This window comes from Melanerpes formicivorus, unplaced genomic scaffold, assembly GCF_026170545.1.
Source record: "Melanerpes formicivorus ecotype bairdi unplaced genomic scaffold, bMelFor1.0.p_v2 SCAF_7, whole genome shotgun sequence".
Taxonomy (NCBI): Eukaryota; Metazoa; Chordata; class Aves; order Piciformes; family Picidae; genus Melanerpes; species Melanerpes formicivorus.
In genome coordinates, this window is record NW_027142359.1 from 27,105,411 (window position 1) to 27,131,038 (window position 25,628).

At 47.6% G+C, this 25,628-nt stretch overlaps 1 protein-coding gene across 2 annotated transcripts in view; it reads right to left on the reverse strand.

The window, feature by feature from the left end:
• ERI3 (ERI1 exoribonuclease family member 3) overlaps positions 1-25,628 on the reverse strand; it is a 143,231-nt gene that overhangs the window by 87,647 nt on the left and 29,956 nt on the right. For both annotated transcript variants that reach the window (XM_068141582.1, XM_068141583.1), the window contains exons 4-5: positions 17,957-18,016; positions 15,644-15,735 (exon numbers count right to left, since the gene is read on the reverse strand). In XM_068141582.1, coding sequence (XP_067997683.1) covers positions 15,644-15,735; positions 17,957-18,016 — 152 coding nt within the window. The remainder of the gene's footprint in view (positions 1-15,643; positions 15,736-17,956; positions 18,017-25,628) is intronic.

Consider the following 25,628-nt stretch of genomic DNA (forward strand, 5'->3'; position numbering starts at 1 on the left):
GGGTTCAGGATGTCAGGAGACAAAGAAATTGGGCCACTTTCTACACACTGGGTGCACTGATGTCGAGCCAGTTAAAAGAACAAGCTCCTCTATGGGAAAGATAAAGGGACGAAGTAAATCTTGGTATTATAGACCTGGTCTTAGTCTTCCGAAAAAACTCCATGCCCTGGGGACCTTGTGTTGTAAGAGATGCAGAACGTTTTCATTGTGTCCCAGCCAACCCCACTGCAAAGAGGGCAGGCTGGCTACTGCCCTTGAAATCCTTTGCTGAAGGAGGGTTGGAAAGCCTGCTTGGGTGCTTCAGCACACAGCAGCAACAACATGACGACCAAAGAGAGGAGCTGTCAAACCATCTCAGCTTTGTGCTCTACTTCAAAGCAAGGCTGGTCAAGGTATTGCTCTGGACCATGTGGCACAGAGGTGCTGCTCTGGTTTGGATGTAAGGTGAGTGCTCTCTCCTAACAGAAAGACGGAGAGGGACTTACATCCTGTGCTAAGGCACCTGAGATGTTTTAGTAGAGCAACACCACCACGACAGGCAAAGCCATATCTGTTGGCACTGAACCTTGCGTGAGCTGGAGGCAACCTAGGAATTTCAAGCAATTTAGGTAAATTCACATCCTCCAAAAGAAGCAGACTTAGGCTGATCCTGTTAAGCCTCAGCCAGCTGGGTTCAATGGCCTGGAGATGCAAAAGGGCGAGACTCTGCTCCAAAGCACTGAGGCTGCAGGAGCATCCCAGAGGGGCAGAGAGCCTGGCTGAGATTTACCATCGTGCTAGGCCAAGAGAACTCAAAGCACTCACTCACAGGTGGAGTGCCCTGGGCACACAGCACAGCCAAGCTATGCTGCAGCTGAGGAAACTGAAGTATTATGACCTCCAGGAAAAACCCCAAACCCCAACTCCCCCATCCAAATAATTCAAATTGTACTGGAGCAGCTCTCCTGTGTAATCCAAGGCTTTGGGAGGAGGAGACATCTCCCCAATGCTGGAGCAACTATGCCACTCAGTGCAAGGAGGCAAGAGCTGACCCAGTCTCCCTTCATGCTTCTGTCCAAAGTGAAGGACGGAGGGATGAATCCCCTGCGAGACCTCTGGCACCCCCCTCACATGCTCCTCAGTCCTACAGAGCTGCCAAGGGGCTGGAGGAGCCCTCCTGCCAGATGAGCCCTCTTCAGGTAACTGCACCTCACTCTCACAAAGCACACACCAAGAGGGGTCCCTCTCTGCCCCCACCAGTGCAGGATGGGTCACCTCAGTACAGCTGTACTTAAAATTCTCAAGCAGTAGCTGTGGAAAGACAATAGATCTGGAGAGGGTCTGAAAAGCCCTACACTTTCACAGAAACTGTAAGAAAAGTCCCATCTCCCTCCCTCTTCTCTTTCCTTCCACCCTCTCAGTTCTCTCAACCACCCCCAAACTTGTCACAATGCAACAAGCCTATGAGCCACACATCAGCTTTAAATATCAGCATGCATGAAGCAGGGAAGTAGGAACAGACAGAGCAAGCCTCCAGTGCCTGTCAGGAAACACTAATGAATTTCAACACCAGCAGCCATTGCCTCAGACGGGCTGGCAACAGGAGATGGAGTTACAGCAAGGAGCCTTTGCAGGAGCAGCCTGCCTGTTTTCAAAGCCCCCTCTGTTAATAAATGTCACTGCCAAGAGGGCTGCAGCAGTCCTCAAGCCAGGACGGGGTGGGCTGGGGGAGAGACAGGCAACTGACAAAGCTCAGGATGCCTGGGCAGTGCAACCTTTTCTTCTGATGCATTCCCAGACAGGAGCTAGAAAAAGGAAGTAGATGGGACATTGCTGTTGGCATAAAGCTGTCTTCCATTAAGGTCTCAGTACCCAAATAACAACCTCCACAAAGAGCCACGACTACAACACTAACATCCCCCATTCTGCTCACTGGGAATGGATGGAGGCTCTGCTGGAACTGCTCCTTGGGATGCAGAGACACCCAGACACACTGCTTGTGCTCCCAGTAGCAGCAAAGGGTTACAGAGCAGCCTGTCCCTTTGCTAACACAAATGCATTCCTGAGGCAGCTGAGGAAGAAGCATCCAGCACCGGGCACCGCATGGCAACCGCACCGATGCACAACATGAAGGTCAATGCAAGTCTTCTTTACAAATGTCAACCTGTCATCTCTGGATATTAATGAGGGCTGACCAGCAGCTAAAATGCATCCATGCTCCATTAGTAATAAGAGAGGCACGATGCAGGAGAAGAGCACACACCACAGTATGTGGAGGCACCAATGGGTCTGCAGGGCCCGGGGAGGTGTGGTGATGCACAAGATAACTAGGGCCACTCCAGCTGCCCAGGAAGGAAAGCAGTCATCACACAAACCCCTTCACTGGAGTATGTGTTATCTTCTTCCATCAATCTTTAATTGGATTAGTGTAATGAGGCCAAAAAACCCATGCTAAGCTGTGAGGCTAATACCTGGCACTTTCAGATCCTCCTGTCTTTTTCTGTGACGCCCATTCTGGACAGCATGGCTTTCTCTCTCCACCAGGCATAATCCTGCCTAGGAAGTTTAAAAGGCAAACTGCAAGCCTTGATTCTTGGGACTCACAGCAGCCCAAGACCCACACCACATGCTCTTCTCTGAATTTACTGCTAACTGCTACGAAAACTGGGAGAACCTGAACACCCAATGCTTTCCCAGCAGCTCACCTGGGAATGGAAAAGGAGCAATGCAGACCCTAGGAAAATAATTCTGCCAGAAAACCCACACAGGGCAAGTGGCTCGTTGTGACTCGCTCTTCCTGCAAAGCCTTTCACTGCCATCAACCTTAATGAAACATGAAGGCATTTAACACCACGAGAGATCTGGCCCTTTTATGGGTATCTGTCTGTGCATCAGCTAGGTGCTGGCAGAGATGCTATCTCAACATAAAAAGCAAGGCTGTAACACAGCAGGTATTCAGCCTCCAACAGAAGATGTTCATCAACAATTGCACACACATGATGCTATAATAAATCTAGGTGCTACTGCTTAACAGCTTCTCTTAAAAAGACTCATAGCTCTATTTACCAGGCCTGATTCAGCTGCTATGCATGTGGGAGTAAATCTGGAGTAACTACCTGGAGTAAGTAGCCAGCAAGAATAGGATCAGAAATGAGCCTTTTGATTTTTCCATAACTACTTAATTACCATGCAGGAAACCAGAGCTTGCTGGCTCCATGGTTCAGCTGAGGTTAGCAGTGCGGAAGGCAGAAGCTTTGAACTCCTCCATACCAAGTTCTCCAGAGGGGTATTGGTGTAGAGCAAATGCTCTCACAGGCCTTCTAGACAGCATGGACAACTGGGTGGACTTCCCTTTGACATCAGAACTGCACCACACTGTTCCAAAAGAAGAATAAACTGAACAAGACCGAGATCGTCCCTCTCAGCCTTGGGAACCTGAGACTATGAAAAATGCTTAAACCCAGATTTCTGCACACAAGCTTGCTGTGCTGTGACAGTCCATCTGCTTACTAAAGATGACATTAGACAGCATCTTATGAGCAGGGGTGTACAAGATTGGATACTGTGCACATATACCACACAGGCAAGTTCTCAGTTAAAGTCGCCTGTCATGACCACAGGCTGCAGCAGGTGAACTTCCAATTTGTCATCAGGAAAAACACTTCACTGTGCAGGTAATAAAGCACTGTAACAGATTGGTGGTGAAATCTCCTCCCCTGGAGACACTCAAAAACTCATCTGGAGAAGACCTTGAGCAACCTGATCTAAGTTTGACGTTAGTTCTACTTTGAGCAGGGGACTGGATTAGAGATCGCTGTTTAAGTTATTCTGTGATTCACGGTGCAGCAGAGCCTGATGACACAAAGCATGTCCCTTCTCCATCTATGTGGTCTCTTGTGAAGTCTTTCATACAGACATGGATTTAGTCATCACCTGGCCCTCTGTATATAAGCTGTTTTAAGAAGCATTCAGACTCCCACTACAGAATACTGTAATCACACACTGAGTAAAGGAATACATCTGATGCAACGGATGCACCCACAATGCCTCGTGTCTAAGCCCCCTCAAAAACAAAACACACACAAAAACTTAGCTAAAATTAACCGTGCTTCTCATCCCACTGCACAATTCCCACTGCAGAAGTACTTCTCCCCAGGAAACCCATGCATGCAAGACCTCTAACAGTGCACTGCTCTGGAACTGAGAAGACACATCCTGCCCCAGTCCTTCCTTAGACCTTCTGTGCAACAGGCAGGAGGAAATCTTGCCTTCTCCATGCTTTGCCTGTCCAGGCCATTTAGAGTATAAACTCTTCAGGACAAGGGCTTCTCTGCTATGAGTCATAAACTCTTTAGTGCCTAATGGTAAAGCCTATAGACGCTTAACATAATACAATCATGTCACTTAAAGGCCATTAGTCTCCAGTCTAAACAGCACTTTCCCAGTCACAAAGGGGACCTGCCAATTCAGGAAGGCAGGATAAAGGACGTGGGTGGCCAGTAAGGTCACTGGACTTGCAGACACTCGGTGTGAAGCCCCAGGCAGGACGGACCCCAGCCAAACGGTATGGGGGAAAGACATGGCAGCTCTAGCAATGTAAGAACTTTATCTTTTGGGCTTTCTTGAATCAGCTGAATGTCCCTGTCTGCCAGATGAAAAAACTCCACCTCCAGCCACAGTTGTACTGCTGGCAAGGAGGGCAGGAACCCCTTGCCCACATAGAGGGTCTCCAGCTTTCTGCATCATCTCTCTTCCCACTCACTGAAGCAGATCATTTATCCATAAGAAAATATACCATTATGTCCTGTGACACTGTTTGAACTCCTCTTCTTTGCAGGCACCGTTTCTGCCTTCCTCTAGCACCACCATATCCAGGTATACTCTCTCAACTGACTTCTGTACTTGTCTCTTCTTCCCTCTCCCCACTAAAAGAAAAATTCTGTTAAGGAGCCAGGGGAACAGGGTAACCCCCCTCCTCACTCTCTCTGATGATACACAACCCAAATTTACACATACAGGAGCTCCATGAGCTCCTGGCACAACCTCCAGGGTGGCAGCGGCGATAAGCTTGGCACGTCAGGGGTCTGAGCACAGGTTTCTGTGCAGCTGCAAATAACACCTGCACAAGGGGAAACAAGTTTGTCTTTTCCTTGTGGGGAAGAGAACTCTCCCCACCTCTAAGCAAAAGCTGCCATTAGTATTTGCTTGGTTGGAGAGAAGGAGCAGCGAATCCTCAAGAGCAAAGGACAAGTGCAGCAATTAGGATGCAGGGGCTGCGGGAGCTGTTTAACAGCACGACCCAGAGGTCAGTGCCGCCGACTCCCAGCCCTGCATAAATATTGTATGAGTCGGGGAGAGGGGCTGTTAGAGCCACCCTCAGCTCCAGCCCTCCCCCCTCCATCGCCACTCTGCATCTAGCTAGATATGCCAGAAACATTATTTACAGATGTGACAGTCAGGGAAATCACTTGAGCAACTAGCAGAATGGGAAAGAGGACTGCTCAGTGGAGCAGGTGCCGGCAACGGGCTCCCACCGGCACCTTCTGCTTCCCTGCGCAGGGTGCTCCTCTGTACAAGTAACTGACAGACAGCACAGCTCCTTGTCAAACTGGAGGATGAAATACCCTCAAGAACAAGGAGAGGAGGCTGTGAGCTCCCCTCTCAAAGGCTGCCCAGAGGGTTGATTATCAATGCTGCTGAAGGACACTTCAGCCAGTAGCTGCTTTCCAGTTTTGTATCAGTACCTCTGCTAGACTCTCCCTTTGGAGGGAACTTTATAGATGTATAATGAAAGATTTTATAGAGAGCTTCTGCTCTGACTCTGTCCGTGTAGCTATGGATTCCTACTCCAACACAGCCACAACGGCCTCATCCCTACAGACACTCCTCCAGCTGCTGTTTGGTACCAATCACCTTCTTCACCCATGGCACGTCCATTGTTTATTCTCTGACACCAAGTGACACCAGTGACATCCCTGCTGAATCCTGGAAGGATATCTTGCTCCCCTGCCCATGTTTCTTTCTGCAAATGCCAGTCAACTGCCGGTTTTCCATGATGCCCTATACAAACACAAACTTCCTTTTGGGTTCACTGTGACTGGAGGCTCCAAGGACAAGAGCACAGGGTCATTCTTCAACTGTACCAGCAGCACATAAATTCCTAGGGGTACACTGCTAATAAAGCTGTGCCAGGGGAGGTTTAGGCTGGATGTTAGGGAGAAGCTCTTCACAGAAAGAGTGATTGGCCATTGGAATGGGCTGCCCAGGGAGGTGGTGGAGTCACCATCACTGGAGGTGTTTAAGAAAAGACCGGATGGGGCACTTGGTGGGTTAGTTGATTAGATTGTGTTGGGTGATAGGTTGGACTTGATCTCAAAGGTCTTTTCCAACCTGGCTAATTCTATTCTCTTCTAAACAATAATGCTCTGGGCAGCACTCAAGGGCTGCAGGATAGGAAACACAGCTTGCATGTGCCCTTGATATCCCTCCAGAAATTCCTCCACTGCTCTGTCGCTGGTTGCTGAATCCAGGGAAGGCAGAAGCCCCGTCTCACCATTCTCAGCTTTCCTGAAGTCACTGTGCAATTAATGGGCTTAATTATTGATGGCGAAGGCAGGGAAGGGAGGAAAGAAAGAAAAAGCCAACGAGAAGTGAATGATGTGGAGGTGGCAGGCGCCAAAGGTCTCCGAAGATCTTCCCTCAGCCTAGAGCAGAGAAAGAGCCCCTAGCCGCTCTGCCGCTCCCACGGCCCTGCTCTAATGCTCCCTGACATGCCTCTGAAGACAGCGAGCTGTTTGCAGTCACCACCGTGATTTGTTAGTAATTATTTTCACGGTGTCACATTGCTGTCACTCTCTTAACAAAGAGACAGGCAGCCCGAGGCTGCCTGCGAGAAAGAACCAACAGAGAAAAGGGACTGTCAGGCACCCAGGGATCCTCTTTACTTCCTGGGTTTCACAACCAGAGTCCTTACCAGCTTCTGAAGAAACTTCTGAGGAGAAGTGGCAAGTCAGAATCATCTCCCATCCTGGTCACAGCAAGAGGAATTAATTACTTAGCCCGCACCTTACCTGCAAATCCAGTGCAAGACCCAGGTGCTTAGGGCCCCTTACGCCAGCGATTTGCTTCAGGTCTGCAGCAAACACAAAAACTTCGGCAATTCACAACTTTTAACACTCTCCTTGTAACCTCCAATTTCTTTTTGTGTGGTCTTGCCATTAGACTACACTTCCTGAGCATGGCAACCCTGATGACAAACCCCTGCTAAAGCCTATCACCCTCAAACACATTAACCCTCCACAAGAGCCACATGTGCTCTCCCTACACCAGCCTCATTAATTCCAACACGCTGCTGTACTTCACATGGCAGTAACATTTCACTTGGCATTTCACAATGCCAGGAGACCTTGGCAGCTTCCTCACACCTGAAATACACAGTCTAATGGCTTTTTCTCTCTGTTTTCTCATATGCAGTGCAGCAACTTGACAAAAACCTCCCCTTGAACCACCATCCATCCATCCCTCCCTCCCACACAGGCTGTGCAACCACAGTCATCCATTCTTTGGCTGACTTGTCATTCCAAGGTAATCACTCCTTCACTAGTAAGTGTGAAGCTTTCTTAGCCCTCCAGAGAATGCAAGCTATTTTGGCACCGAAAGTGTCACACAAAGTAAGGATGTAGAGATGAAAGATTGAGACACCTGGCTGGCCAGACAGCCCTTAAAGCACCCTTGATAGAGAAAGCAAGTGGACTTCCTCCAGAGTAATTCCAAGTTTGAATTACTCCTGGCAGAAGTGTTCTTCCCCACCTTCTTTCTGACGGCACACAAAGGTCAGTCCCTGCAGCCACAAGGAGACCTGGGTATTAATTCACCCTATTAGCACAGGGAGAGTTTGGAAACATTAAGCCTCACAGCTTAAGCAAAACCCTCCTGCAATTAGCTGCATGGAAGAGCAGTGACTCAGAGGGTAGATCCTTTTCAGGGGTCCTTTTAATAACCAAGAAATAGCACATACATACTGTGAAGAACTAGGATGACCATTGGGAAGCCAAATGGTCCATAAGATGCAACAATTTTCTTCAGAGCTGGAAGCACAGCAAGCAGGAGGAGAGGTCTCAGCAACCTCTCACCAGCTTCTTCCCCTCCATCCAGTATGCAGGGGACACATGTGACTCAAGGCAGGAAAAAGGAGCTGAAGTCAGTCAGGGCCCAAGCACCTTCAGCACAGTGGCTGATGGTCAGCACTGAGACCTAGCTCAACATCCAGATAGAAAAAGGCAGGGATGACCAAGAGGCACCTACAGAGAGAAGATGAAGGGTGTCCTAGAATGTGAATGCTGGGCGAAGAGGAGAAAGCTCTGCTCAAAGACAGGCAGAAAAAGCTGGTGGTAGGACAAAGGTAGGACAAAGTCCCAGGCAGCATGAGCTTCCCACACACAGCCCTGCCAGCACATTGCACTGCTTCCTCAGTCTTCTTCCCCCAGACTCCTCTCTCTATTCTGCTCTTTCTCGTAGTGCCACCTCCACATGTCTGATGTCATTGCTGGCACCTGGTCCAGAGCAATCTCGGAGCTCAAGTCACACCATCTTCAAGGTGCCAGGTTGAGGGCAGCACCCTGACCAAACACACAGAAAAACGCAAGTCCAGTACGGAATGGACTCCACTCCTAGAAGTTAGTCGGCAGCTCCAGCACCCTCCTGAGCGCCTTACACACCGCCAGACATCCACTCCTCAGGAGGCAGAGAGCTGCTGGACAAGGCACATGAGAATACGCTGGAGGGAAAATACCAAGGATGACCTCAAGATGGCCCAGTAGGTCTTTGCCAGCCAGGAGCTTCAGAAGAAAAGGGATTGGACCCATCCAGGAAGATGGCTCCCAACAGGAAACAAACATGCAAACAAAGTAACATGTTTTTCAAGGAAGACACTGACTCACACAAGGCTTGAACAGAGGAAGTGAAAAGGGAAGGATTCTGCTCCCAAGCTGGCAGTATTTTTCAAGCTGAACTCTCTAAGCAGAGAAGCCATGAGAGCACTGCTCTCAGCCAAACCACTGGGAGGGCAGCACTGGTGCCAACACACAACTGCTCTGCTCTGTCTGGGAAGTAACAACAACTGGGATCCAAAGGGAGACAGTTGACATTTTAGCCCCAGCATGAAACACTACAGCTGTGCAATGCTAGGAAAATTACACTTTTTGAGGTAATAAAGAAAATTCACACTTTGTGCAGCTAATCCTATTTTTCACACACACCACAGACAACAAAACTCAGATGGCAAACAGCCCTCCAGTGACTTATCCTCTGTAGTTCCCAAGCCAACCAGTTTTGAGCTCCCCAGGGCACAGGACAATCACAATGTATAGCTCCTATTAGAGGGAGGTGTGTTTTTTTGCCAAACAACCATTGCAGACCCATTGATTTTGTTTTGCCCCAATAAATTACAGCACTGGACACAGAATTAACCCTAGCAATTCCTGCTGCAGAGGGAGTTAGGGTTCCTTACTGCATGAACAGATGACATTGAGAGCAACAGCTTGCATTCAGTTCAGCGTGACAGCTTTCAAATGCAACTCGAGTTAACACACCCGGGGATGGAAAATCCTCTTCCCTTCATTACCCCATCTCAGTAGTCCAGTCTTGGAAATGCAGTACCTGATGCAATTCCTGTCTCACTCCCACCTACACTATAAGCTTATTCCACGTTTCTCCACCATCTCTCACACTTCTTCTAACTTCTTTGGTCCTAATTCCTAGGCAGCAGATTCCATGCCCCCCAGAATGCATTGGGGGATACATCTGTGGCCGGTATGGCCCTGCCTATGACACATGTCTTTGCTATGACATGCCAGATGAACAGCAGACCTGAAGGTGACAGTCCACTGCATGATCCCTGTGCAAAGATTTCACATCCAAACCTTAACACAAAGGCATTCCCACAGTCACACATCTCAGACAACCTAACCTGCAGAAGCTCATGCAACCAGTGGATTTCAAACAAAGGCAAGAAGAGGAGATGGCCAAGAGAACCTCTGCAGAAGGGTAACATAAGTGTGCTATGTTACTTTTAAATAAGTGTTCAGGAAGGGGATCTTAAAACCCAAAATTTATTCTTGCATCAGTGATATCATTTCCTTTAAAAGCAAAAGGCTGGACTGTAGGGTCGCAGAAGTGAACTGGGTCAGTGCTACTCCCTGTAAGTGCTGGAGAAGAGCATGCTCACAAGGCTGCAGTGCTTAGCTCTGGCAAAGCACTTTAGGATGTAATTACATGAACGACTCCATCAGCAAAGCTGACTCGAAAGGTTCCTGACCCTGGATACTCAGTTCCATCCCTGCACTGTAGTTCACACCACCCTCTTCCTTCATGTAAAGAAAGACACCATAGGCTTGGTCAGCAAATTGATCCCCACTAAAAACAACAACAAGCTAATTGAAAGACCTTAGTTGTAAAGGAATTATTACTTTTAAACACAAATTACCATGTTATCTTTCTGCTACCAGGTCTTTCTTGTTACTCTCAAAGCCACCCTCTGAACACAGCCTCCTGCCCTGCTGCCATTCTACCTGCCCACCTTATGCTTTTTCCTGCCTCTACTCACAGCTACCCTAGCACCCCCACTGACTCCACTCAGTGGCCATCTGCAATTTCTCCCCCAGGCAGGGACTATCAACCCTCTCCCAGTATTGTGACAAAGAACAGCATGCACAAGGGACACTAACACCATCCATCCTTCTTCATTCGTGACCCAAGACTGATTTCAAACCAAGCCTCCAGGACAAAGGCTGTAAAGATCAGCCCATTGCCACACTCAGAGCTGGTCTGAGATGGCAATCACCCTCCTAGCCTGGGTAACTTGCAGAGAAAGAATTAAAAAGAGTAAGATAAAATTAAGCAATGGTATAATTCACTGCTCAGAATTTACTAATATGCAACCTAGGAAGAGCACCAAGGGCTATAAACATCTCAAGACACTTCACTGTGTTTTATCACTATATTAGAGAGTACTTGCCTCTTAACACTTCTTTAAAGAAATAAAAACCTTCTGAGCAGTAGCTTCCTGTAAAGACATAAATTAGCACATTCTCATCAGCCACAGCAAGTACACTACAGGCATCTTCATGTCCAAGGTACCCAGTCCAAAGCCTGCATGCATGGTTACCCAGGCATTTGCAGAATGATCCAAAATTGAAAGAATTAACTCTTGAAGTTAAGGTTCAGGTCTGAAAATTCAGCACATGTGGCTTCAGCTCCTTTCTCTGCCTCTGCCTGCCTGCACAACCACAGGCACACCACCTAACCTGTATCTCAGCTCTGTAGCTAGGAACACACAGTAAGAATACTTCTTTAGTTGCCAAAATTAGTTCACACTGTGCTTAAGAGCAGGCAAATGGGTTCCATACACAGATGGAGGCAATGTAACATTTCAGAGGAGATACATCACACTAAAGAGCTTAGATTAGAAGGGCTCAACCTTGGCAGACACCAAGTACCCTCTTTTCCACTAAAACCATCTCTTGCAGTTGGTGGCTGCCTCAGCCCTTTAGAGGCACGTTACCCTGACCACCCAATGCCACATTAATGCAATTTGCTTAAAGACTAGTGGCAGTTCCAGAAGGTGCAGCATGAGTTCCAAGCACTAAGACTATGCCAGGTATCAGAATTCATACTTGGAGATGCTAAACTTGGAGGATAGCTCCTTCCAACAGGCTAAAAGAATCTTCCCTCTGAGCACTCAGAGGCCCGAGGACCGTGTGCCTAACGAGGCTGTATCCCCACTCATATTTTAGCTTGGCAGATCTGGTGCTCCTTTCATCTTTTGCTTCAGGTAGCTCTCTTTTAATTAATAACATTTCTGTGTTGACACAGGGAACTTTCCACCCAGAATGAATGGCCCTTTCTCATTAGAACCACGACTTGTCATGATGTATTCAAGAGCAGGAGTGTGATTCATTCCCTTGTCTGGGAACGAGGGGTGTTGCTGGGGGGTGGTGGTGGGGAGAAGAGTCTCTGTAATGAGTGACTGATATTTGCTGAAGTTGATATGTGACTCTGTCGGCTTGAACTGCCTTGTCAGGACAAGCCTTCAGAAAGGTGATGTTCCTACTCAAGAGGTTTTCCTCATTAAAGAAATTGCATCCTAACAAGAGGGAAGAGGAGGGGTGGCAGGAAAGCTGCTGTCTCCCCTACTGGTTCACACACACCAGGCATTGAAAGCCAGTTGATCCAAGTACAGTCAGTAGAGGATCAGCACTCAGTCGTATCATGCAATGGGCTCTCTCCATCAGCAACCAAATCCCTCCCATGGGGACTCTCCTTTTGATGGTGCATGACACCTATGTCAAAGCCTTTGCTGGCATGGTCAAGGACCTCAATTCATGCTGAACCTCCACGAGTGCTTCCCAGATGCCTGGGGTCCTCTCCTGGGCACCCAGCTCCTTGTGACTTGTGCTCCCTCTCGTCAGATGGATGCCAGACAAACAGTTCTGTGATCTTCCAAGAAAGCTCTAACACTCAAGGAAAAGCAAGTCTGTAGCCACACAATGCTTTGTTCTCTGAAGATCCTCCAGCCAAGCAGAGGCTTCACAGGTTCTTTGGCAGCTGAGTTTCCATGTTGGATCCTGCAGACTCAGATACTGCCAGGCACCATCAGCAGAGAGCAGTACTTTGGCAATCAGTATTCCTCTGGTGCTTTCCCTTGAGCTAGGTGTGCTATACATATTGTAACTCCTGGTTTTGACAAGGCTATTTCCACACCTTGTGCCCACATGCACCAGTGACAGCCTTCTAGATTTACTGTGCCAGCCACTCTTTCCCATCCAGCTTGCTCAGCCTGCTGTGCCTCCTAGCGTCTTTGTATCTACCACTGGTACCTCCTGGAAGCACTCACAGTAGACAGGCCTGTCCAGAAGATACCATGCCTCAGCTCTTCAACAGAACATGCAGACAGAAGCCAAACTAAACACACAAGTCATTGCTGGAGAAGCCAGGAACAAGGCTGCATGGATTCCAACCAACAGCCAAGCTATGGACAATGGATGACTCCCAACAACATGAGACACTGGGCAAGAGTACTGCAGCTTGCTTTGCAGGCAGCTGTGCAAGCAGCTGTCATTACTACAGGAAGCTGAGAAAAGGAGTAGCAGGGTTAGGAACAGATCTGCCCCAAGTTCCCAGTCCCTAAGTCAGGAAGCACTGCACTCACCTCATTGTCCTGAATTCCTCTGAAACCCAGTGGGGTTTCTACCACGCAATGCTTCCACCAACACACTCCTCCAAATGCAGACAGGCAGCACTGCACCCCTTCCCACTGCCCCAGTGCCTTCTGTGCCCACCGTGTCTCAAGACAGTAGAAAAAGGCACCAGGTCTTGTAGGGAAGCACAAGGTGATACCCTGGAATACCTCCTAGATGTTCCACATCTCTGAGGCTCTATCTCCCTGTCTGAGCAGCCTTGTTTCAGCTCCCTGCCTTCCCTCTTTAAAAAGAGATGCTCAGTTCTGCTTTGCTAAACCCTATTTGGCAATGTGTCTAAACACACGCAAACTTAATTAGTTCAGGAGGGAGGCTCGGCATTCGTGGTGACGGATAAAAGTAATGGGAAATGAGACAAGTCAGAGCTGGCAGGGCCTCCTCACTCAAGCCTCATTCACTGGCATGTCGCTAATCAGATGTGACGCTGCACGCCGCAGCACCCAATCGGCGCCAGAGCGGCAGGATGCGCTCCTCACCGCGTGGCTGCAGCCAGGCTCCTGCTAACCGTGAGGCTGGAAACACAAAATGTATTTTCTGCTTTGCCCTGGAGACGCCTCAGGATTGAATTCCCAAGTTAATGGTTTAAAAACAAATTTTTAAAAGGAAGGAGGAGAACTGAACCACTTGCTGCAACCTCATGGCCAGAAGCGGAGTCTTCTTTTCCGTCTGACTAGTGAGGCACAATCCATGCAAGGGACCACTGCAAATGGTGAACTGAGTACCTCTGCTCCAGAACGGCATGCCCTGCTGAGCCAGCTCACCCCACAGCCCCAAGGGCTCACCAGAAACTGGCCTCATCTCTCTTTCTGTCCACTGTAGAAGAAAAAACCAAAACCATCCAGAAACTTGATAGGATGCTTGGTGCCATGGTTTAGTTGATTAGGTGGTGTTGGATGATAGGTTGGATGTGATGATCTTGAAAGTCTCTTCCAACCTGGTCTGGTCTGGTCTGGTCTATTCTATTCTATTCTCTCCTCTCCATACAGACACCAAGTTAAGATGTCATTACCCAAGAACCTTGTTATCCCACTGTGCAAGTGATGGAAAGATGGTCATCAAACAAAGATAACTCTCTTCCTCACAACTATCACCAATAGCAGTACACTGGACTCCCAGAACAGCAAAACAGGTATAAAGAATTGAGGAAAAAGAATAGATGAGAAACAGAAGTTTAGCACGTCCCTGTAGCTGTCTTTTTGCTGGTCTTTATTAAAGGTTTACACATGATACATAAGGAAAAATAAGCCTTATTTGTCATTTAAACCAGAAACACAGGAATTGGCAAGATAAACCAGCTCTGGACATGGTGCCAGAAGAGACACAGATTTTGACTCAAAAGCTTCCATACCACACTTTTGTCTGGAGCATGGCAAATTTCTGATCCCCACTTGTGCTTGTGCTGCTGCTTTGGTCCTCATGTCTCACTAATCACACCAAGAGGAACCAAAGAGCTGTCTGCCAGACCGCTCTCAGGGAAGAACTGGTGCTTATTGCTCCCAGGCTGTATGCAGTTCATTTACGCTTCCAACTTGGAGAAAACCAATGTCACACCGAAAACCAAGTAACACTGCTAATGACTTGTGGATGTCAGTTTAGCACTGGATGTGTCAAGCCCATGTTTTACTGGTGTGATAACAACAGGAGTCTTTATCCAGGACTCAGAGGAAATGAAAAGCTGCAGCGAGATTACAGGCATCCAAGGGAATTCAGCACAATATGACACTGATCTGCAAACGCTTTACAGATTAGACTAATTCTTAGACAGTTAACTTTTAGGTGTTAAATACATTTTTAGGTCAGTAGTCTAGCTATTTTCATAACAAAGCATGCACATAAACTGACACTTCCAAGTCCCCACCTGGTCCTCTCTATATATGGCTGTCTAGATGCTGAAGATGACCTTAACAATAAGAACACAAATGAAGTGTGCCAGACTTTGCTCATATCCTCTTTCCAAAGACTACTCTGTGATTCACATCCACTTACTGTGCCAAGATGACACAGAGCAAAAGCCTTGCACGCAGAAGTCAAAGAAGGACCACTGCTTGATTTGGGTGTATAGAATTCAATGTATGTGTTCAGAAATGTCCAGCCCTCTGGAAAGCATATTGGATAAAAGGGAAAACATCACAAAGCTCCAGTTTAAACCTTTCTTGGGTTTAGGGTTTCTAAAAGGATCACATACCCTAGGCAGTGATCTTGCACTGTGCCCAGCACCCATACATCATCTCAAATAACCCTCCATCTTACGCATAACAAACAACAATTTCCCTAAGAAACAAAGACTAGGGACAGTCAGAGGCTTGTAAGGACAAAGACATATGTACTATAGAAAAAAAGACATATGTACTATAGAAAAACATGGAGCAAAAAAGCCCAGAAAAAGATAGCTCCCCTTCCATACTCACATCACTTTCAAATCCCAGTCTCCACAGGTCACAAAAATCGACTTGACGCTGGGATCTAAGAGGCCTTCCTTTGCCATCCACTCGTCAACCCTCTGAAAAGAAGGCAAGAATAGGGGATGAGTTTTGCAGAGACAGGCCGAGCCACAACAGTTAAACTCAGATAAGCTGCTTGCAATCAAGAGAGAAGAAAATTGTGATCTTATCCACCCTCTCCCTCTCTCTCTTCTCTCTTTGCTTGCCATCTCAACAACAGCACGTTTGGACCTTTGAAGATTTCCGATAGGAGACATCAGGCAACCAGAGCAGAGATGATCTTATCAGGCACCACAGCAGCTCTGTGCGTGGAGGGCTGGAAGTTGTGCAGCATTAACAGGACGATACAACTGTGCTGTTACCTGACATTCCTCCTCTTTTCCTCTCCCTGTACCAAATGGGCTCACAGTGAGCATAACTTGTGTCCCTTCCAGTGAGGGAAAAACACAGGCATCCTGGGATCCCTACCTTGCAGCGATTCTCACATGCTCCAACTCAATACAGCTCCAAAGGGCTGTGAGAGAGAAATGGAAGGGCTGGGTACACACAGGCACTGTGTTGTGTTGCACTGACAGGCAAAGCCATGCACCACCCTCCTATCCAGGCTGGGAGTCTCTTTCCTCCTTACAGTTCTGCAGAAGTGTTTGTTCAGGGTATAGTGTGAATTTAAAGCGCATCCACTACTCCTGATCCCATAGAGATCAGATGCTCTGGATCCACTTCAGAAATGGACCACATCTATCTGGAGGATGTACATCCACCTTCAGGATTTACCAGGAGGAACTAACTTAGACTAGAACCTCTACACAGGCACTTGTTCCAGCAAATACTAGCAAATTATGTGCCCAAATCTTCCAGTGGCAGGTAAGATGCAGTCTTACTAACAGCATTTCCAGTGCTTCATCAAGTGAACATCCTCTTCCCTCACTAAACACCTTCAGCTCCTGCATAAATGAGCATGCCCTGGGAGCTGCCTGGCCCAAACTGCATTTTAAGCCAGAAACACGCTGCTGTGTGAACACCTTCTCAGTTAAAAAAACAAACAAACAAACCAACCAACCTACAGAGTTATTTCCCCACTCTAAGAAGCCCCTACAGAAACAGAAAGAACCATTTTCTACAAGACTTCAGCAGCAGTGCACATTCACCCAACCGGACAAAGAGGGCTCCTCCTCCTGGGGAAGCAGGCAGAGGCATCCGTATGCTTACGGACACGCACCACTGCTACGTGCTCTCTGGAGAGCACCAGGGAGAGTTGGGGGTTTGCATGGATACAAGATGTCACCTTTGTAGAGCACCATCTTCAGCTTCATGTCACTGCTGCAGCCTTTCGGACAGAGGACGGTGCTTCTTTCTGCAACCAATTATACAATAACCCTCTGGAGTAAAGCTCCCCCCCTAGAGCAGCCTCTCTGCCACACTTCTGTTCCCCTTGAGCTGCTGGGATTTTCCAGCCAGCCCTGCATGAGGTTCCCCGGAGGAAGGGACAGTCAGTAGTAACCTTCCTAAATTCCCTGATGCGAGTGTCCACGAAGTGCTGTCTCCATGGAGGATTTTAAAGCCTTTAATTTGATTTTCTCAAATAAGCAATTGTTGCAATTATTCTGATTAGGAACAATTAGGTAACACAGCAGTGGAAATCCTGACAGAGACGATGCATTGAACACCAACCTGCAGCTCGAGCAGACTCTGCTTGAGGAGGTTTCCTTCACTATTTGACTACCAACAAAAGCTATTGATGGAGAAACACTTCCCAGCTAATTAAGCCCTAAATGCTGTAGGAATTCAGCATGAAGCAGATGGCATTATTAGGACACTATCTGCATTCATACATCCTCCAGATTAGATTTTAAAGGCATTTTCTTTCCATACTACATGTATTATTAAGCATTTAAACAGGTAGAAAAAACCTAATTTAATAAAGTGCTAAGGGAGGCGAAAGAAAACTAAGGCAGAAGCTCCCGGAGCGGTGGTCTCAAGCAATGCCTTGGTGCTTTAAAACTGGCTCAAGCAAGAATTGCCTCTTCTCCTATCCACTGGCAGGAGTTTAGATATCTTGTCAGCACCCTTGACATGAACAGCTGGAGATGACAGATCAATGGTTCGATACTCTCAGCAGTGTGTCACCAACGTGACAGCAAATGTTATTCTAATGAAGCTGTAATCATAGTCAAATTACGCGGTTCGATTCTCAGCAAGGGGAGGGTGCAGGGAAAGAGATGAAGAGAGGACAACAGGATCAGAGGTCAGAGTTCAGGAACCAAAGGTTACTCTGCTTACCTCAAGCACTTGCTGGAGGCTTGGCTGCCCATCCACCATGCCTTGAATAATCCCAGTCAGCTGAAACGAGAAACAAACAGAAAGCAGGCATCAGAGCAGCACTCAAAAGACCATTAGAGAGGTCTCCTCTCCTGTCCATCTTGCTGCAACCAAAACATGCTCCTGTGACCCACATGGATGTTGCTGAGGAGCCAGCCACAGCACAACACCAGTTTCACAACCACAGGCAAGGGTACAGCATCATCCCAAACAGAAATGTGGGGAGGGCTCCTACCCACACCAGAAAACAGTAAGCTCTCAGTAGGGCAAGATCCACATGAGGATCAGTGGTTCTCCCTGCCCCTCTGATACCCAAAAGGTCCCTTTTCAACATGCACTTCAGTTTTGAGAGAGGCAGCAGTAACTACCAGGAACTCTGGCTGTTCCCCTGCTATGGTGATGACACCTAAATCGCAGTGTTAGGCGAGCAGAATAGACCGCAACTGGTGAGATCCAGAGCGGACCCAGTCGCGCTCCCCTGTGCTTTCCCGTCCCAGCATCCCTCTGCATTTTGAAACTGCATTTAAAACAACTGAATGAAATCTGAAGAAAACCACTTTCTTTCAGGACCCTGGTCTACTCTGGTTTTCAGGACGTTCCTCAGGAAGAGGTTCTGCCAACAGACAGTCCAACTGACTGCACCCAAACTGCTCGGCTGTTTAAAGCCAGACACGCAAACAAAAAGGGGCAGTCTCCTGGGCCTCTGCCTGTGTCTGCCCAAGATAGCTTGAGGCACATGGAAAATAGATAATTTTTCTGTCTGCCTTCTAACTGACAAAACTGTCTTTTAACATATTGAATATTGGAGGTCAGTAGCTTGCCATCAATGCACCTAAGTAATTAAAAAAATCATTATTAAAACAAGTGCACACAACAGGATCCCACTCCATCCGGTGCCTTCCTGACGCTACACATCTCACACATTTTCATAAACGAAAGGTCAGACAGAACCTAGGAGCATGCCCTGCTGCCTGCACACGCATCCAACCCTCCAGAAGCCAAGTGTCCAGTTGAGAGGTGAGACCCCACCTGGAGTACTGTGTCCAGTTCTGGAGCCCCTATTACAAGAGGGATGTGGAGGTGCTGGAACGTGTCCAGAGAAGGGCCACAAGGATGATCAGAGGGCTGGAGCACCTCTCCTGTGAGGACAGACTGAGGGAGTTGGGGCTGTTCAGTCTGGAGAAGAGAAGGCTCCGAGGTGACCTAATTGTGGCCTTCCAGTATCTGAAGGGGGCCTACAGGAAGGCTGGGGAAGGACTTCTCAGGATCTCAGGTAGTGATAGGACTAGGGGGAATGGAATGAAGCTAGAGGTGGGGAGATTCAGGCTAGATGTGAGGAGGAGGTTCTTCACCATGAGAGTGGTGAAGCCCTGGAATGGGTTGTCCAGGGAGGTGGTCGAGGCCCCGTCCCTGGAGGTGTTTAAGACCAGGCTGGATGAGGCTCTGGCCAGCCTGATCTAGTGTGGGGTGTCCCTGCCCATGGCAGGGGGGTTGGAACTAGCTGATCCTTGTGGTCCCTTCCAACCCTGAATGAAACTAGAAACAAGCCCCACCGCTACTCAGAGTAACTCTTCCATGCAGACCACCTTAACCTACTTGTAAAACAAACCCTCCCAAACAAATCACAGGGCTCTGCTTTATGAAAGGTGTGACAACTGAAAGAAGCTCAATGGTTTCCACCTCTCCATTTCTTTGGTTGCTTGGCTTGCAGCACTGAACTCAGAGGAAGGAAAAAAGAACAAAAAAAAAAGAGATTAAACTCCAATTAAATTGTAATTACATTTAATGAATACCAAATACCTGACTCACTGAATAAGCTGGAAGTGGAAAGATTATTTTCTCATAGTGACTTCCATGGAATGGTAATATATACCTTTTAGGGGAAGTATTTTAATTTTAAGAATGCAGAGTTCCTCTAGCTGGGTTTCTCAAGTTCATCAAGCCATTATGAGGTGGAATTTTAAGGAAGTGGAGGGACACAGGCACTCTTTTATATTCCAGAAACTGGTTTTGTATTAATCTGTATTGTAATTGGGGAACAGCTGCTGCCTACAGACTTCCCATACTCTGAGAGGCAAATAGATTTGAGAGATCACACACATAGCTCTTTAGAGCAGGTTTTAAAGGTGGGTTGTTGGTTTTTTTGTGTGTGGGGGGGGGGGGGTCCTTTTAATTGTATTATTGACATCTTTCTCCCCATGCCTTCACCTAGCAGGTGGACAGCTCACCTACCGCAAAATGCTGTCTCAGAGGACAGCACAAATCAAACCCCTGGCAGTGGCTGAAAGATGAGCTTTTAGGAAAGAATCATAGAACTGGTTAGAAAGGACCTTTAAAGGTCATCCTGTCCAACCTCCCCTGCACTGAACAGGGACACCTTCAACTAGACTGGGTTGCTCAGAGCACCATCCCACCTGACCTTGAAAGTTCACAGGGATGGGGCATCTATCACTTCTCTGGGCAATCTGTTCCAGTGTTTCACCACCCTCATCACAAAAATATTCTTCCTCTATTTAATCTGAATCTACCCCCTTTTGGTTTAAAACCATCACTCTCCTTGTCCTTTCATGAGAGACCAGGCTAAAAAGTTTTGTCTCCATCTTTCTTATAATGACCCTTTAAGTATTGAAAGGCTGCAATAAGGCCTCCCTGGAGCCTTCTCTTCTCAGGCTGAATGACCATAAATCTCTCAGCCTTTCTTCACAGGAAAGCTGTTCCAGCCCTCTGCTCCTTTTTGAATAGAATAGAATAGAATAGAATAGACCAGACCAGACCAGACCGGAAGAGACCTTCAAGATCACCGTGTCCAACCCATCAACCAATCCAACCCACTTAAACAACTAACCCATGGCACCAAGCACCCCATCAAGTCTCCTCCTGAACACCTCCAATGATGGCAACTCCACCACCTCCCCAGGCAGCCCATTCCAATGGGCAATCACTCTTTCTGTATAGAACTTCTTCCTAACATCCAACCTAAACCTCCCCTGGCGCAGCCTGAGACTGTGTCCTCTTGTTCTGGTACTGGCTGCCTGGGAGAAGAGACCAACATCCACCTGTCTACAACCTCCCTTCAGGTAATTGTAGAGAGTAATAAGGTCACCCCTGAGTCTCCTCTTCTCCAGCCTAAGCAACCCCAGCTCCCTCAGCCTCTCATAGGGCTTGTGTTCCAAACGCCTCACCAACTTTGTTGCCCTTCTCTGGACTCGTTCCAGCACGTCAACATCCTTCCTAAACTGAGGGGCCCAGAACTGGACACAGTGGCCCTCCTTTTGTGGCCCTTCTCTGGACTCACTCCTACAGGTCTGTGTCTTTACTAAGGATGACAAGCAACTTGTCAGTATTGTGGTCAGCACCAACTGAAACAGCTTCTACTGCTTCAAGTGCCTTCACAACTGCACCTGTTCAAAGCTGTAGCCCTGATGGCCATCAAAGTACAGGGTGAAGTGGTCTCATCCAGATATTTCCCATCAGGAGAGAGGGAGGGATGGGAAGGTGAACAGAGAGGTCCCACTGAAGAGTCACTGCTTGATCTTGCCCAAGACTCCTTCCCTGCCTGGCCAAGCAAAGAACCAACTTACCCACACAAGAACACATCACCAAGCACACACACACATACAAGATTCATGCTGCAGAAATCACACACAAATACAAAGGGATACACCTGCTCCATGGGTACATTTCAATACAGGTAGCGGAGTGCTCAAAAGGGACCAACTTCTACTCTCTCATCTTTCTGATTCTTTCTCTGTTACATCCTAATGTAGTGCAGGATTATTGGTTCATTGCAGCTTTGATAAAGTATAAAAACATAAAATGGCACCATTGTAAAGTTTCAGTGGTGATCTCAAGGAGCACATGGTACTTGGAAACATAAACAAGCTGTAAGGCATTCATCTTCTTTTACTTTTATTGCCTGTTCCTTCAGGGAAAAAAAAATCAATAAAAAATAATCATAAAAAGAGAGTAAAGTACCATGAAAAAGCCTGTACTAGCACACTCTGTATAGAGGGAACCTTTCACATAAGCTCCTAGCATGAACCTTCTTGGGCGTCAGACAAACCACCTGCATCTTCCAAAAGGTCATGGTGAGCTTTATATACCTAACAACAGCTCTTAACTACTTGCAAGCACTTTCCACTGTCTCTGCCTAAACATTCAACACACCCCACATCATAACCAAGCCTCATCACCTGCTGCTTTACAGAAACAGGTCATAGTATCATAGTATCAGTCAGGGTTGGAAGGGACCACAAGGATCATCTAGCTCCAACCCCCCTGCCATGGGCAGGGACACCCCACACTAGATCAGGCTGGCCAGAGCCTCAGCCAGCCTGCTCTTAAACACTTCCAGGCACAGGGCCTCGACCACCTCCCCGGACAACACATTCCAGGGCTTCACCACTCTCATGGGGAAGAACTTCCTCCTCACCTCCAGCCTGAATCTCCCCACCTCCAGCTTCATTCCATTCCCCCTAGTCCTATCACTACCTGAGATCCTGAGAAGTCCCTCCCCAGCCTTCCTGTAGTCCCCCTTCAGATACTGGAAGGCCACAATTAGGTCACCTCAGAGCCTTCTCTTCTCCAGACTGAACAGCCCCAACTCCTTCAGTCTGTCCTCGTAGGAGAGGTGCTCCAGCCCTCTGATCATCCTCATGGCTCTTCTCTGTACCCATTCCAGCACCTCCACATTCCTCTTGCAATAGGGGCTCCAGAACTGGATGCAGTACTCCAGGTGAGGTCTCACCAGGTCAAGAGAAAGGGGACCAGATAAGGGCTACAGAGTGAGCCAGCAATGGAATGGCAATTGGTACAGGAGGTTGAAATAATCTCCTGTAGTCAACCAAGAGCAAAGGCACACCAAAAGTTAAGGAAAAGGGTAGCTGGTAGTGGCACCATGAGCTCTCCACTCTTGCAATCACCCTTCCCATGTTGTGCTGTCTTCTTCAAGAAGTAAGATGGATGTGAGAGGTATTCCAGACCCAAGGAGTAAGTTGAGGAACCAAAATGATCCTCCCAGACACAATCTATACCTACTGCTTCCCAGCAAAGGCACCAAGCAGAGGGGAGAGAGGTGAGCAGAGCAGAGCAGACAGGTTCTCATGCAACACCAACACCACTGCTTTTCCTACAGAGTTTATCTGGGAAACCATCGTATTTCTACTCCAAAGCAGTTTGCTGATCACCTAAGCACTCGTCTCTAGTGTACAATCTGATAATCAGGCCTGGTCTTTCTTTGTAGACAAAGAGACCAATAAATCTCACCCTTTGTAAGCAGAGGTGCCTAGACAAAGCCCTTTACTGGCATTTAGTGAAATGGGTATTTTCTCAGAAAACATAAACCAGCTGCAAGTCAATGGCAAGGGCTGGAGCTGTGTGGGCAGCAGCTCTTCAGGAGCTGGACACACAGCATGTCCCAGCTGTGTCCTCAGGGTCTCATCAGAATACACATTAGGAGCGCAGTGCTGAACCCCTGCACCTGCTCAGCAAGTGCCACTGACCCACAGGTTTCCTATGTGGGAGGCTATAGTGGCTGCAAAGAAGTGGCTGCAAATACCAAAGGGTATTTTTGTACTGCTTAGTAAGGTGCTTTGTGTGACCAGCTTACCCGTGGCTCTTAGGGAAGGGTCTCAAAGTCACCCCTGAACACAGGGTCCAGGCACAAGTTACCCTTCCAGAATGATCCCACTCTGCACCTCAACAGGCACAGGGACCATAAAGACAGGTTTAGATGTTGTGCTTAGCGATATGGTTTAGTGGTGAACCTGTTAGAGTAGGGTTAATGGTTGGACCTGATGATCTCAAGGGTCTTTTCTAACCTGAATGATCCTGTGATTCTATGAGACAGAGCATGCTGTCACCAACCAGCATGGGAATAGAATAGAACAGAACAGAATAGAATTAACCAGGTTGGAAAAGACCTTCAAGATCATCGAGTCCAACCTATCACCCAACACTATCTAATCAACTAAACCATGGCACCGAGTGCCCCATCCGGTCTCTTCTTAAACACTTCCAGTGATGGTGACTCCACCACCTCCCTGGGCAGCCCATTCCAATGGCAAATCACTCTGTGGGCACCAATCACTCTTCCTGTGGGCACCAATCACTCTTTCTGTGGGCACCAATCACTCTTTCTGTGATTAGCCATTGGAATGTGCTGCCCAGGGAGGTGGTGGAGTCACCATCACTGGAAGTGTTTAAGAAGAGACCGGATGGGGCACTCGGTGCCATGGTTTAGTTGATTAGATAGCTGCAGGCTTGTTCAGGAGCTGGTGGTTTCCAGACTCAGATTAAAACCAGCTCCCTAACACACACTGCTAGCAACAAAGAACTTGTAGAACCTGGCAAGTTGGACCATTTTGTGCCACCAATAGACACAGGTGGGGGTTCTGAGATCATTTTGCCAGCTGGCCTCAGCACTGCCGATTTTTGTTCAACTCTGGACACAAGACACCTGACCAAAGTCAGCAGCAGAGTAAGCAACTGAGATACATCACGTCCATCCTGGGGACTCCTGCAAGCTGCACAGCTGGTGCAGACACACATATGGCTTTACTTGCTTGAAGGCTCCAAGCAGAAGTTACAAACCTGCAAAGATGCAAACAGCTGCTCCAGGCTCCCATGAGCAAGAAACTAGCACCACAGAGTAGGAGCATTAGATAGGTTGAATGTCTGCCAGAAGCTCAGCATCCAGAGAACCTTTCAATGTCCTCAGGCTGTGGCAGGCCAGGGGCTCCATTCAGCTCCAACAGCCACACCAAGTAAATCTCATGCAAGAACAGAGCTGCAACTTTTAGCAGCAGGAGAAAGGGCACAACACAGGAATTTCCAGAAAAAGGAACTCTGGGACAAGCTAATGAGAACAGGACAACTTCTCTCTAGAATTTACAGGACATGTAAAATGGACACTCTCAGCTGTTCTCTAAAAGATAACATTGCTTTTAGCAAAAATCAGATGCCAGCTGTGATATTTAATCACATTTGTACAATGAGATGTCCAGCAAATCTCATGGGGATTAAGACAGCCAAAGTAGTTGTCCAGCCTTCTAGCATTAATGTTGCAAAACTGTTTCTATTATAACCCTCTGTTTTCACACATTTATAGCTTTTTGAAAGCTCCTCTCCTGGGAGTAATGTTCTCTGTGCTTAGTTGTTGGGAGGGTTTTTTTTAAGTTTAAATAAAATACCTTCAGATGGTTTTTAGTTACAAGAAAATAGAAAAAAAAAAGTATTTGTTTTTACAACATGGAAATATGGAAGGGGCTGGTTGGTCCTGGAGGGGGCTCCACACAACACAGAGGAGTCATTTTTCATCAAGTTAGTACACATGGGAGAAGCACTTCAAGGGCTTAAACCTACAGTCATGGAGGTCAGGGAAAACATACCACGGTGTCAACGATCCCAGATGAGACAGGGACAGAACAAAGACCTTGGATACCCTGATTCCTGGTCAGTATTTTAGTTGCTGAGCTGGCTAACATCAAACCAGCACAGTGACAGGAAAAAAAGCCCACAGCAAAAAGGACTCAAAACTTTGTTTTGATGGCTATAGCAGAGAGGCAAAAACACACTTGCACAAACAGCTGGCTTTTCTGTTGAACAAAACAAAACCCAAACCAACCAACAAAAA